The 14,354-nt window shown below is 40.2% G+C and overlaps 1 protein-coding gene across 7 annotated transcripts in view; it reads left to right on the top strand.

Annotated features, from left to right (window-relative positions):
• The window catches only part of kcnt1a (potassium sodium-activated channel subfamily T member 1a), a 31,374-nt gene extending 17,041 nt beyond the window's left edge, over window positions 1-14,333 (top strand). For 6 of the 7 annotated variants that reach the window (XM_056402839.1, XM_056402837.1, XM_056402834.1 and 3 more), the window contains 18 exons: window positions 2,028-2,091; window positions 2,272-2,380; window positions 3,052-3,160; window positions 4,332-4,481; window positions 4,841-5,070; window positions 5,180-5,396; window positions 5,911-6,016; window positions 6,175-6,347; window positions 7,668-7,739; window positions 8,134-8,268; window positions 8,413-8,524; window positions 8,743-8,844; window positions 9,097-9,180; window positions 9,269-9,397; window positions 10,143-10,437; window positions 10,534-10,596; window positions 10,697-10,781; window positions 12,464-14,333. In XM_056402839.1, the coding sequence (XP_056258814.1) occupies window positions 2,028-2,091; window positions 2,272-2,380; window positions 3,052-3,160; window positions 4,332-4,481; window positions 4,841-5,070; window positions 5,180-5,396; window positions 5,911-6,016; window positions 6,175-6,347; window positions 7,668-7,739; window positions 8,134-8,268; window positions 8,413-8,524; window positions 8,743-8,844; window positions 9,097-9,180; window positions 9,269-9,397; window positions 10,143-10,437; window positions 10,534-10,596; window positions 10,697-10,781; window positions 12,464-12,581 (2,353 nt within the window). In that variant the 3' untranslated portion in view covers window positions 12,582-14,333. The remainder of the gene's footprint in view (window positions 1-2,027; window positions 2,092-2,271; window positions 2,381-3,051; window positions 3,161-4,331; window positions 4,482-4,840; window positions 5,071-5,179; window positions 5,397-5,910; window positions 6,017-6,174; window positions 6,348-7,667; window positions 7,740-8,133; window positions 8,269-8,412; window positions 8,525-8,742; window positions 8,845-9,096; window positions 9,181-9,268; window positions 9,398-10,142; window positions 10,438-10,533; window positions 10,597-10,696; window positions 10,782-12,463) is intronic. The other variant, XM_056402835.1, reaches the window with a different exon arrangement.
• The last annotated feature ends 21 nt before the right edge of the window (window positions 14,334-14,354 follow it).

The raw sequence follows: 14,354 nt of genomic DNA, 5'->3' as shown, positions 1-14,354 counted from the left end.
GGTGATCCCCTGACTCTTCCTCTAGCAACACCAGCAGGTCAAAAGTTACATTCATCCAGTTAAATTTATCTCAGTATCTACTGGATTCATTGGCAGAAAAGTTTGCACAGGTGTTTGTATTTCCCAGAGGATGCATCCTAATTTTTTTCATCATCCCCTGACTTTTCCTTTTGTGCCATCATCAAGTTTACATTTGTGGTTATAAGAGAAATGTCTCAACAACATGTTTGATGGATGATGCCATTAAACTTGGTACAGATGTTCATATTCCACACAGGATGAACTGCAACAACAGTTTTGCTGATAACTTTTCAATTAGCGCCATCATCAGGTCAAAATTTTAATTTGTGCAATACTTTGCTTTATGACAAATACCTGTACAACTAAAAACATGTTACATGTAACATGGTTATTCATCTGTCTCCCAAAACAGAGACATTTATTTTAAATGTAGCTTTCCACATCTGCATCATACAGCCTCACACTCTCAGGTAATATACTCAGCTGTTTGGCTGTGTAGTCTGTTGAATGTGCAGCAGAAATGTGGGTGATTGAAACCAGCGTGAACTCAGTGTGATGAAGAACATGAGGACTAGCATGATGACATTGCTTTGTGACTGACCGTGACTATTCTGAGAAATAACACTAATGGGTCTTAATGGTCTAATTGCTGTGATTTAAGGTGAAACAAATGGATCTAATTTTGCTATCTTCATTACCAATAGGCTTACTGGGGAGATGATAGATGTTAGTGGTTGGCCTGAACAGTGACTCCATCATTTATGCACAGCTGCACAGCTTTGTCTCACATCAGATTGTCTATGCTGGATGTCAGCATTTTATTTTTGCCTTCAGGGATTGGAATAAGTAATTGCTGCAAAGCACAAAGCTCCCATCAGTAGGATGTGAATCTCTATTATCCTTCTTTTCCTTGATATCACCCCTTTCTTAGTAAATAGGCTTGTCAGAGCTATTGTGTGGCCTCATGCTCAGACAACATTGTAATTATTCATTCAAGCTATACTGTTTCTTTTGCGACTCAGCCGTTAAAAGGAGCACTCTCTCTGTGGAAAGCAAGCATGATCTGTCTCACATTCGTCAGATCATGTTTAGGCATAAAAGTTTTATGAATGACACTGTGGAAAATTTGAAAGGATTAAAAAACTGCTGTCAATCTCTATGTGAAGTCAAGTTTATTTCTGTTGCCTTAATCGCATCTTTGGTAGTAGTCACAGTTGAATAATGTCTTCTGTGGTTCTGGAGGAATGCTTGTTCAGAATATAACCCAGATGAGTCTCTAACAAAAAGATGCTGCATTATGGGAAATGTAGGATCCAAAATTTGTGGTGCTTTGGAGCTATACAAGGAAAAAAATGATCTCTGCTGCTTCAATTTGACCATTCATGTTTTTATCTGTCTCTTGCGAGTCTACCAACCTTGCGTTAGTGTGATACTAAAACAACAGAAAGCAAAGGCATGAAATAGGATGGCAAAAGAACACAATAAAAAAACAAACAAAAACAGCTTTGTGATCCTCACTTGTAGAGTTACGCCTGCAGTTGTACCATATGGTATGGAAAACCTGACAACAAAATAAGTACTACTTTGATGAAAATGTGTTATATAACTTCTCTGCATACATTTGGCAGGGATTCGTGCAATTAGAGGTAGAGACTGGGTGTGTGTCTAGCTTACATCCTGCATCTGGCTCCATTTCAAATCCTCCCACACTTGTTTTGCATTCTGCACTCTCCTGGCTGTGTTAATCATATGCAAAAAACAGTTCCACTTTCACTGCACATACATAGTGTGGAGCATTTGTGGATGGTCTTTTGTGTGTCCGTCTATATGCAATTTTAAACTGAATATCAAATCAGTGGATGCTGCCGTTAACACCTCTGACTGTTCAAAGGTCATTTCAGTTGCGGGTGGATTGGCTGACTCTTTTGCGTTAGGGTTTGTGATTTTTTTTTTTCTGCTGTTCTGTAATAATGTAATTTGCCTTTTTTTTCATGTCACCTCTGCAGAATGGATGACGCAGAGGCTTGTTTTATTCTAAGCAGTCGTAACGAGGTAGATCGCATGGCTGCGGTAAGAAGAACAACTTATCAACTCTCTGCCTCTTTATCAATCATGAATTGTCATTTATTTGTTAACACAAACTTGGCTCATTAATGCTGTCGATTATGAAGCCAATTACTAATAAATTAAAGGAGATGAATCTATAAATGTAACAGTGAAAATGCATTATCTTTCACTGTTTCTACTCAGGACCATCAGACCATCCTGAGAGCCTGGGCTGTGAAGGACTTTGCTCCTAATTGCCCCCTTTATGTCCAGATACTCAAACCTGAAAATAAGTTCCATGTTAAATTTGCAGGTGAGAGTTTTTAAACCTTCAGTGAAATGCTACATTCACGTTACACTCCTGAAAGAAATAGTTCAAAATAGTTTTCTGAAAAGCACTTATTTGCTTTCCGGCCAAGAGTTAGATGAAAATACCACTTCATCCTCACCACATAATAAAGATACCACTCTCATATTTCTGTGTTAAACAGTATCAATACTCTTATTTTAACAGTGGTTCACAAGACTGGATGGCTGGTGAGCACAGTGGAGCATTTAGCAGCTAAAAAGCCAGAGATGTCCCTCAGGAGTGGGTGGAGACTAAAAGCAGAGCTAAAGACAGTGTATATAAAACTCAACTTCCAATGAACTCCACTGTTGCTCTGTTACTGCTGGATGTTTAATATACATTTGATACAAATTTAGCCAGATTTAGAGGTGTTGGTAGGTGTATTTTTGAAGGTTAGAGAAAGTTACTCTTCAAACTAAACTTTATTGATGTCACGCTAAGTTAAATGACTCTCATTACTCAATGGACAGATAAGAGTCAGGTATCACTATCTTTTCTTGACCAAAAGCAAATAAATATATTTTCCAAAATGTCCAAATTTTTCACCTATGAAGCATCTTTCCTGTGGAATACCATATCATAACTTTTACTTCTTGGGCAGCTCCTCTGATCAGCTCGTTTTCTTCTGCTTTCAGATCATGTTGTGTGTGAAGAAGAGTTCAAGTACGCCATGTTGGCTCTTAACTGTGTTTGTCCTGCCACCTCCACCTTGGTCACACTGCTTGTACACACCTCCCGTGGACGGTCAGTCATCTTGCCTAACCAGGCCTCCTCAGGCTTTTTGATTTCTCCTTAATGTGATCACAAAGTTCAAATTTCTTTCCATGTTCATGTCTGCTGATGTGTATATATATATATATATATATATATATATATATATATATATATATATATATATATATATATATATATATATATTTAGCTTCCATAAAACTGGCTGAATGAAGAAGCAAGCAAGGAACAAAATCTTAGTTCATTGTTGAACTCAGCAGGACATTGAGAGAAAGGATGCATTAAACCAAAAGAGAGAACAGGCGTACATTGATTTCTGAGGATGTGTTCCCTGTTAAACTGTGTGAAAAGCTCTCGGGGGGAAAATGATTTTTCACAGCATGCAAACAGCAAACATTTAAAAGCTGATGTAAATGGTAACCGCCTTTGAAGGGACTTAATGGCCCTTTAGCACTTCCTGTGTTCCTGAAAACTCTTTAGAAAGTAGAGCTTTGTGTATTTCTATAGACGTACAGGTTTTGAGATTGCACACCTTACCCCCAAAGGTGTGTACGACTGTTGTCTGATCTGTATATAAGGGAGTACGTTCATGCACATGTGCCCTTGTATATGTGTTTACATGGCATGTGTGGGCGTCTTTGAGTTCACGAGATACATTTAGAGACATGCATCTCATCAAGGGCATTTAGAGGGAAACACATTTAAAAGTGACTCGGTGATATTGATAATAATGAGCATATTGTTTTGCCTTTCACAATGAGTTACTGCATGGAAACCACAAATTGTGAAACATGATTTATAAGCATGTAAGTATGTAAACTGCTTCCTTGCGCATCTCTCGTAGCCCATTAAACTCCATCAAAGTGCTTGAGTAATTAATGTAATTACCGAAAGTCATTACAACGGGCATATAAGAGCCAAGCTGACTGACTGACAGATGGATGAAGCCGTCTGCTTTCATTAGCTGTGAGACCCAGCATCACCCGCTGGAGGGGATGTGGGGAGAGGAGGTGGAGAGTTTTCCCTTTGTGAATGATAACAATGATTGATCCTGAATAGATATTCTCATAAACTCAGAGACTGCATGTACATCAGCATACATGGTTAATTTCTAACACTTTAAAAGGTATCAGGTTTACTGATCCATTCTACATTTGATTGTATTTTCTCTGAATGAATGCAGAGAAGGACAGCAGTCGCCGGAGCAGTGGCAGAGGATGTACGGATGTTGCTCTGGCAACGAGGTGTACCACATCCGACTGTGCGACAGCAAGTTCTTTGGGGAGTATAATGGCAAAAGCTTCACATATGCCTCCTTTCACGCTCACAAGAAGTGAGTTGACATGTAAGCTAAAGCATCTTTTTCAGATGCTGACAAGTTGGAAATACCTCACAGCATTTACAGGGATTGCTGTTTGTGGATTTGAGTATGCATGATTAAGTACAGCAGCATTTTTTGGTCTCATCTTAGTTTAATATGATTATCATACAGATAAATAAACGCAAAAAGAGCAAAACTTAACATTTTGATTATAGAGAGCACAAATAAATGTTGAAGAATTCCTTTGAGCCTCAAGCTTCAGTTCATAGCTATCAGGTCTTGTGTTTTCATGGGGTAAAATGTAATGAGACAGTTTTGTTGTCAGATATTTGCCTCTAGTAATATGCTCACAGCAGGTATGTGATGTCCAGGTATGGCGTGTGTCTGATCGGTATAAAGAGGGAAGACAACAAGAGCATCCTGCTGAACCCTGGCCCGCGCCACATCATGGCTGCCACCGACACCTGCTACTACATCAATATCACTAAGGAGGAAAACTCAGCCTTCATCTTTAACCAGGAGGAGAGGAAGGGCCGCCCTGCCGGGGGAATCTACGACGGACCCTCACAGCTTCCTGTGCACAGCATCATCGCTAGCATGGGTGAGAGAGGAGGCAGTATGTGATCAAATGATCCTGTTGGTGAGAGAGATCTGAAAGGTACTGATGAATTTGATGAAACTGAGGAGATGTTGGTTGTATATATTTATAGGTACTGTTGCCATGGATCTTCAGAACACGAGTCCACCTGACGTTTCAGGTGATAAACTGGTCCCGCCTACAGTAAACGGCACAGGGAGCCGCCGGCCGAGCATCGCTCCGGTTCAGGAGCTCGCTGACTCGTCCTCAATCCTGCCATGCGACCTCCTCAGTGACCAATCAGAAGATGACTCCGTCTTCACAGATGACAAAGACCACTCATCTACTGAGTGAGGATTATATTTCTGTGTGTGTCTTAATACCTGTTCCTTAAAAACCCAAACAAAAGGAGGCAGAGCATGACTAAAGATATAAACGTCTTTTAGTTTGTGTGTAAACTGATCTTTTAGTTCCACAGTCAGTCTCAGTCAGTTGATGCTGTTGCATCTCTGGTTAAGACAAAAACATCTGCTCAACTTGCAAAATGCAATATGTAAATTCAGCAAACAATCAGACTGACTCCAACTAAATGTTGTTTGTTTAACACTATGCAACCTCCCTAAATATCTGTACAAAACAGAGAAAAATATTTTCCTTACCTGTTCTGTGACTAGTTTACCCAGCATGCAGTTGAACTTGAAAGCACTGTTGGCTAATTTCCAAGGCAGCATGAATAAATGAGTAGATTCTGCATATTCTGAAACATACCGCTAATTGTTCTCTTAACGTCTTGGAAATAAGCTTGAAACTGACCCGTATGTTTCCATCGAATGTGTCATTCATGATTTTTGGATTTGTTGCCAGGTACGTGAAAGGTTATCCCCCTAACTCTCCGTACATTGGGAGCTCGCCCACCTTGTGCCATCTGTTGGCTGAAAAAGCCCCGTTCTGCTGCCTACGACTGGACCAGGTGGGCAGTCGCTGTTCCTCCAACTTAGTCACTCACTTACTTACTGCCTCAATCATTTCTTACTGTACATTTCCTCCGCTGTCTCTCTGTCCTTCACTTGATAAAAGCAAACCAAAAATACCTGCCTGTTTTTTTTTTTTTCTTCGCTCCCTCTTCAGGGTTGCAGGCACAACAGTTTTGAGGATGCCAAGGCTTATGGTTTTAAAAACAAACTCATCATTGTGTCCGCGGAGACTGCGGGGAACGGTCTCTATAACTTCATAGTGCCTCTCAGAGCTTATTACAGACCCAGGAAAGAACTCAACCCCATTGTCTTGCTGCTGGATAACCCGTGAGTTCACTTTAAAACACACACACACATTGCTCCTTTCTCTGCCCTTCATTCTGTCTTTCACTATTTCACGGTGGGAAACGTTAGAGCGCTAATAGCTCACGTCAGCCGAGCACTTAGGACAAGGCTGCGGAGGTGGGACTTCATTGTCATTTCTGATGTTAGGTTAGTGATGCCGCTCACAGTGACAGAGTGTTTTGAGCAACAAAGAAAATAAAAACGCTGCTCTCTGTATCTCCAGACAGTTGTCATGGCAACTTGCTTTGCCTTGAACCTGACTAATATATATTGCTACGAGGGGAGAAAAAGATGGAAAAAATGATTCCTTTGAAGAACACCAAGCAGGCTTTCATCGACAGCCCTGATGTGTCCCTTTTCAGCCCCCACATGCGAGCTCTCAGGACGCTCATAGAAACACGCACATAACAATAAACTCTCCCTCCATGCATCACTCTCTCCCTCCCTCTCCCTATCGCTTTCGCACATGCACAAACATAAAACACCCACACACTTGGATATGCAGTTCAGGCACTTACCACAGCCTTGGGTCTCTAGTCGCCAGGACTGGGCAGATGCATAAAGTAATGTTCCATCATATGTGGTGTTAGAGGACAGGCAGAAATAAAGCGATTAAATCTCTTGGAGTGCACACAGCAACAGATGGACTCATCCCTCAGCCTAAAGACACTCTAAGTAGGAAGTTGAACTAGCATAGAGGCTCCGGAGGCTCTGATACTTACTGTTGCACATCATCACATAGTAACCACATACATTCCTAAAGCAGTTGGAAAGTAGTTTGAGTGCAATTAGTGTGTAGTTGGCCAAAAATCTTCAATAAAGTCTTTTTTCTTTGCTGGATGCAAATGTTGGAGTAGAGCTGCTGTATGGAGTAGCAACTGACAAATTATCTATATATATATATATCTATATGATATATACTTTTTATATAGTTCATTAATTTTTATTTCTGTGTCTGGCCCAACTGAAATATCAAATGTCAAAAACAATACAACACATCTTCAGGTAACACATGTACAAAACCAACTTCATTTCAGTTAACATCTGTTATTGACCAAGACTGAAAATAAATTGCGCACCGAGCAGAAAAGAAACGCTACAAGTCCAAAGTTTATCTCTTTCAGCCTTTGTCCAAGTAACTGACAAACTTAAATATTTCTTATCTGAATACCCAGTTTAGAATTAGTGCGTCATGTTTAAACAAACTATTTATTTTTCTAATCTCACCAAACCATGTGTTTTTTTGTAAATAAAAGAAACATAAAGGAACAAATTTTTCTATATCATCTATGTTTCTTGTAGTCCAGATAATCACTTTCTGGAGGCCATCTGCTGTTTCCCTATGGTCTACTACATGGCTGGGAGCATAGACAAGTAAGACTGTCGTAAAATCTTCTGTTTTTCATTAAAATTTCATTTTACATTTATTTTTTCTCATTTATATTGAAGGGGAGTATGTGCTTCTTTGAGATTTAATTGTACAGTAGGTTCCTCTTTTGTTACACTCATTGTGTGTGGGTTTATTTTACTATATTTGTTGGGTCTGAACACCAGGAGCCCGCTGTAACTTGTGGTGTCAGACAGTTTTGTAGAGACCAAAACGCCCGATCCCACAAGTTAAAACGGCTGTTTGAGTGTAAAGACTTGGTTTTATGGTTGAGGTTCGAATTAGGTTTTGGTTAAAGGTTAAAGGTTGATGGTTAAGGTTAGGATAAGGGGCTAGGGATTGCTTTATGTCAGTGACTGTGTGTGTGTGTGTGTGTTTCAGTCTTGACAGCCTGCTGCAGTGTGGCATTATCTACGCCGATAATTTGGTTGTTGTGGATAAAGAGAGTACGATGAGTGCCGAGGAAGACTACATGGCTGATGCCAAAACTATTGTCAATGTACAGACGATGTTCAGGTAATCACATCAGTTTATCGGCTCAATAGAGGCTCAATAGATCAGAGATAACAGCAGCATTTGCTAAAATTACTTTGAAAGTTTGGAAATAAATTGTGATATTAAGTCACATTTTCTGATTCATGTTTTTCTCTCCTGTCGCAGGTTGTTTCCCAGTCTCAGCATCATCACAGAGCTTACTCATCCATCCAACATGAGATTCATGCAGTTCAGAGCAAAGGACTGCTATTCACTGGCTCTCTCCAAGCTGGAGAAGGTGAGACATTACAAGAGGGCTTACACTGAATCACACAGTATGAATAACAGGAATTTTGAAGAGAATATAACATTTTTTTTTTCTTTTTTTAAGTAGCTGGTCTTGACACTGTTATTATGTTTGCCATTTCCATGGGACTTTGTACACTGCCAAGAAAGTGACAGACCTGTAAATGTTGTTCATCGTTGCTTTGCCTTTGTCCCGGGTCTCTCTGACAGAAGGAGCGAGATAAAGGCTCCAACTTGGCCTTCATGTTTCGCCTACCCTTCGCTGCAGGCAGAGTGTTCAGTATCAGCATGCTGGACACTCTGCTCTATCAGGTTGGTACACACCTACAGGTAACCGCTTAGTCTCAGATGACTCTTTTTAATATCAGGTGAAAGGAATGGATGTGTCTTAAAGCAGCAGAGAAACAGTATCGCCTGAGGAAACAGAGCAGCTGCACCAACATTGAGCGAAAGTGCCCTCTTGTGTTCAGTCACTGACACAGAGTGCGCTCTGGTTTACTTATAAGCACAGTGTTCATACAAAGTTATAGTTACAAAAGTGATTTTTCTGTGTTTGCATGTCAGTCTTTTGTGAAGGACTACATGATCCTCATTGCGAGGCTGCTGCTGGGACTGGACACCACTCCCGGATCAGGATACCTCTGTGCTGTGAGTGACATACAGCAGTTATGATCTGAAACAGTACCAGACTCCAGTCAACTGAACTAATAGTATACCCATTTATCTCTTGTTCCAGATGAAAGTGACAGAGGAAGATCTATGGATTAGCACTTACGGCAGACTGTTCCAGAAACTCTGCTCCTCTAGTGCCGAGATTCCCATCGGGATCTATCGGACAGAATCCCACATTTTCTCTACATCTGAGGTGAGGAGGATACTATAAGCAGTATCAAGCTAAATATCAAACTGCAATGCAAAATCATTTCTATATTTATTCATTTCAAATAAGCTTGTAGTCCCTGGTTTTTAGCAGAATATATAACAGGACTGTGAGTCTGTAGTCACGCCAGCAGCTGTGTGAGGCTGTTTTAAACACAGGAGTGCTTTGAGTAAATAGTCATTAGTAGCGGACGAAGTACTCAGACCTTCTATTTAAGTAAAAGCTCATTTAATTCAAATAAACTTAAAGTACCAAAAGTTAAAGTCCTCATTGTGCAAAATGGTCCATTTTAGAATGATATATATTATATTTTTTGATTATAATTATTTGATGTAAGCATCACTAATGTTGCAGCTGATAATTGTGGGGCTTATTCTAACAGCTTTATGTGCTGTTGTGTAGCTTAATCTATAATAATGAGAACTACAGCTAAAGTAAGCTAAATTATTTTCCTCTGAAATGCAGTGGAAGAGAAATATAAAGTAATGTAAGTTGGAAATTACCTCAAAATTGCACTTAAGCGCAGTATGTGAATAATTATGTTTATAAACCAGAATACTAAATATATTTAGCCTAATGATGAGACTACATGAGCCAAAGTCATTAAGATATGTTTCCCGGGAACTAAAAATCATCATTACGTCATCTAAGAATTATTAGAGAATTATTGTTGCTTTTATTATGATGAGCACTCTGGCTGTAGAGGTAACTTCCTGTCTCAACACCCCAGTCTCAGGTGTCAGTCAGTGTCGACGACTGCGAGGACACCAAGGACAGAGGGGACGAGTCTCGTGCCAACGACCAATCAGATCACCCCCTGCTGAGGAAGAAGAGCATGCAGTGGGCGCGGCGGCTCAGTAAGAAAAGCGTGAGGTGGCAGGGGGCGAGTCGCGACTCGAGCAAGGACCACGCCCAGCGCATCGCCCAGCAGCGCCTCAACCTCTACCGACGCTCCGAGAGGGAGGAGCTGTCTGAACTGGTCCGCAACCGCATGAGGCATCTGGGCCTGCCCACCTCAGGATATGGTGAGGATGGAAGCCAACTACTCATTGCCTTCCTTTCCCAGACTTTCACGTCTGCTTCATAAGTTTGTCTGTTTCTTGTCTAACTGTTATTTGTAGAAGACCTGACTAATCTGACAGCCAGCGACGTCATGAACAGAGTCAATCTGGGCTACTTACAAGGTCAGCATTTAAATCTTGATCCTATGGCAGGTATTAGATCATAACATCTTCATACAGATGTGACTGCTCCAGTTTGCTGACTGTGGTGTTTCTGTTTCAGATGAACAGAATGATCACCAAAACACCCTGTCGTATGTCCTGATCAACCCTTCTCCTGACACCAGGCTGGAGCTCAATGACATTGTGTAAGCATTACTGCTTTCTGTTGCTCCCAACTTACCTTATAACATATGATTAGCACTGCTGTTTACCTCTCAGCTCTCTCAAAGCTGTCTTATTACTGGATATGTTTGCATGTGTGTTACTGGGTACATTTTGTCAGAAATGAATCCAAGTGATAATCAAAGCAGATTAAATTCAAGTCACTATTACATGCCTTCAGAGAGACTCCTGGGTCTGCACACATCTACTTGAACTCAGTCACACAGGCTTGTGCTCCTTCTCGACCACTGCATTCCTCCAAGGCGTTCCTCCATGCCACCCCTGCACACACGCCAATCTCAGTCCAGACTGTTTTCGTCTGTGGTTCCCCGAAGGTGGAACAAGCTAGTGAATGCTATCGGAGGCGGGTCGTCCCTCTCTGCCTTCAAGAATCTCTTGAAGACTCATCTCTTCCGAGAGCACCTCTTCACACCCAAACATGCCAAGCTAGCACTTACTGTGCACTTTGGGTGCACTTCTTTACGTATTCTTCTTGCACTTCACCTTATTGAACAGATTTAATTCTTTCTTCAAGGTCTCCTACTGCACTGAAGCTTGAGTGTTGTCCCTCACTTGTAAGTCACTTTGAATAAAAGTGTCTTTCAAATGAGTAATTGTAAATGTTTATGAAAAAAAAGGTTTGATGCAAAAAAAATTGGCAAAACACTGATTTTTTACATGTAATTTATATAAAATCACTTAAGGGAAAAAAAAAAAATATATATATATACAACTTTGTCAGTGTAATTTGCTTTACTCATATTTTCATACATTCATAAATCACTTAAAGTCTCACTATTCAATATTTTATTATAAACAGATGAAGCAATTAGGAGCAAATGATTACGGGCATGTGATGAACCCACCGATAATCATCCTCTCATTCTGTCTTACTGTCTTACAGCTCATTGTTTTGGTTTTTACAGGCTGCAACTTTACTCTTATCAACCTTGTTTTCAGCCGCAGCAGGTGGTGCTCTTCAGCTGAAAAGTGGATGATAAACAGACCGTCGCTTCCTGCTCAGCAACAAATGGCAACAAACAGACAAAGTTAGCGACCATCTGGTGAACATAGTGAAGCATTTAGCAGCTAAAGAGCCAGATATTTACTCCAGTGGAGACCAAATATAGCTCGAAGAAGAGAGAATGTTGGTCTTAAATTCATCAGGTGCCAAAAGAAACAGGACTCCTAATTAATACTAATGTTGTTTCATGTTTGCTGGATGTGTAATAAGCACCTATTAGGTTAGCCTCAACAGCTTTATAAGGTGATAATTTATCTGTGACAAAATAAATAAAATAAATTAGTTTATACTGATTTAATAAAGAATGTGCTTAACCATATATTTTTTGTGTATTATTTTGGAAAGATTATACATTTACAGGAGAGTGAGGTAAGTGAACAGGGCATCTATCAGTATCCATGGTGACAGCTGTCTCCTGCTCATGATGGATAGCGGCGAGTGCATCCCACAGTTTGTTTATTTAGCTCCTCTTCTTTAAAGCAGAGTGACCTTCATGGCTCCTGTAGTGAAGGGTTGGTGAGTGGGGATTGGTATAGGAAAGTGCCTGAGTGCAGGTGCTCCCATGTGACAACACTCACCTGCCCTCTCTCTCTCTCTCTCTCTCTCTCTCTCTCTCTCTCTCTCTCTCTCTCTCCCTCTCAGGTACTTGATTCGTTCGGACCCTCTGGCACACGTCCCCGAGGAGCCTCCTGTCCACAGCAGCAGCCTGAAAGAGAGACACGAGTCCAGCATAGACACCAGAGAGGACACCCAGCTCTGATAGCATGCTGACCTTCACTGGTACCCTCCTTCCTAATCTCCCCCTTCAGTTTTCATGGGGGGGTGTGGCTGTGTCCACACAGGTCCAGTGTGACAGAGGACAATTTGTGCTATTATGTTCCAGCACGGCAGTCTACCGCTGTATTATACGAGTGCCTACTGTTTGGCAGAGGATGTTTGACGTCATCTGTGACATTTTCATCCTCTTGCCACAGACACTGTATGTATGAATAGTGCATTTATTTCTGTGAAAGCTCTCTCCAAAGAGCAGTCAGGGACACACTTGTTAAAAAAAAAAAAAAATTATTCAACTAACTGAAGAGATTTCAATCAGGTCAACCCCACCTGCAGTGTTGCCCTTGGTTAGAGGTAATCTGATTCACCAAACAAAAACACTGAGATCACAGGAAAAATCCTTATAAGGGTCACTGTCATTTAAAAGTCTGCAGTGAACTGTCCATTTTGTTTCTGCTCCTTTTGGGTCGTGGGTCCAGAGCAAAGCAGAGATTCTGGGATGCATCCATCTTTTCCTTACTTGTTTGAGATTACCACAGATCAGATGCAAATAATCAAAATTTCCTTGTGCCATACATACCTATCAACCATCACTCACATAAAATAAAACATTAAATTCAACACTATGTGACTTAAATAAAATATGTGCATTTAAAGCTTTTATATAAAGCTTATTTTTTTGTAGCTGAACCGTAGAGGTTAGTTATTCAGTCGTGTAGAGGTCTACAAACAGTGGTGGTTACTTGTATGTTCGCTGCGGTACATTTCTTAGGTTGAGGTTTGTGCACTACAAGACCTGAGTTCAACCCTAAATATTCTGTGCCATATATTAAATATTGTGCCATTAAGGATTCATTAAGTAATCAGACAACCTCATTTTACTTTCAGCACTGCTCAGTGATTTGTGGCTGTTTGGGTGAGGTTTGTATTTCTAAAATGCTACATCCTGTACACAAGAATTTTTGATTGCAACTCTTACATATTTAAATGTTTAAATATGAAAATATTTGTACTTGAGTTTCATTTTATTTCAATTTGCACATTAAAGTGCGATAGTAGGAAAAAAGCACATTGAAACTGTTTTGAGTTGTCTAATGATTTAGACTCAGCATTGCTATGTGTTTAACTTTGGAATGGGAATATAAAGGAAAAGGCTGACATTTGATAGTCAGTGGTGAAGGCTGGTAAATTAAATTTAGCACACAGCAGGAAATACATTTGTCATAGTTAACAGTGTGAATGGAAAGCAGGAGACAACATTAAGTGCAAAGAAACAAAGAGAGAAGGATGAAACAAAGTGGTGATGTAAAAGAAAGGAAGAAAGAAAGGAAGGAAGGAAGGAAGGAGCTGTGTGACTAAAATAACAAGGGAGCCACAGAACTGACAATCAGGACTGGAGAAGAGGTCTAATCAGGAAACAAGTGAAAACACCTGTGTGGCTTCACCGTGGGCATGTGGGGGCTTGATGAGTCGTATGTGGGAAATAAACAGCAACAGAAAGATCAGGTAATGGCACTTTTCTTTTTTTTTTTCAAATATTCTTCAAATTAACAAGTTAAGTCTTTTTCTAATCTAATTTGTACAAACACCAAAGTGTAAAAACAAGTTGTGGTTTTATTGGGGGTTACTGAGTATATTAACTCAAGCATTGTACTTAAATACTAATTTGATGTATCTGACTTGGAATGCCTTTAAAACATGATGCTTTGTGAATGATTAAACTAGATTTTAGACTGTTGGTTGGACAAAACAAGATATT

This window comes from Seriola aureovittata, chromosome 18, assembly GCF_021018895.1.
Source record: "Seriola aureovittata isolate HTS-2021-v1 ecotype China chromosome 18, ASM2101889v1, whole genome shotgun sequence".
Classification (NCBI taxonomy): domain Eukaryota; kingdom Metazoa; phylum Chordata; class Actinopteri; order Carangiformes; family Carangidae; genus Seriola; species Seriola aureovittata.
This window is presented reverse-complemented; position numbering and strand designations above follow the sequence as displayed.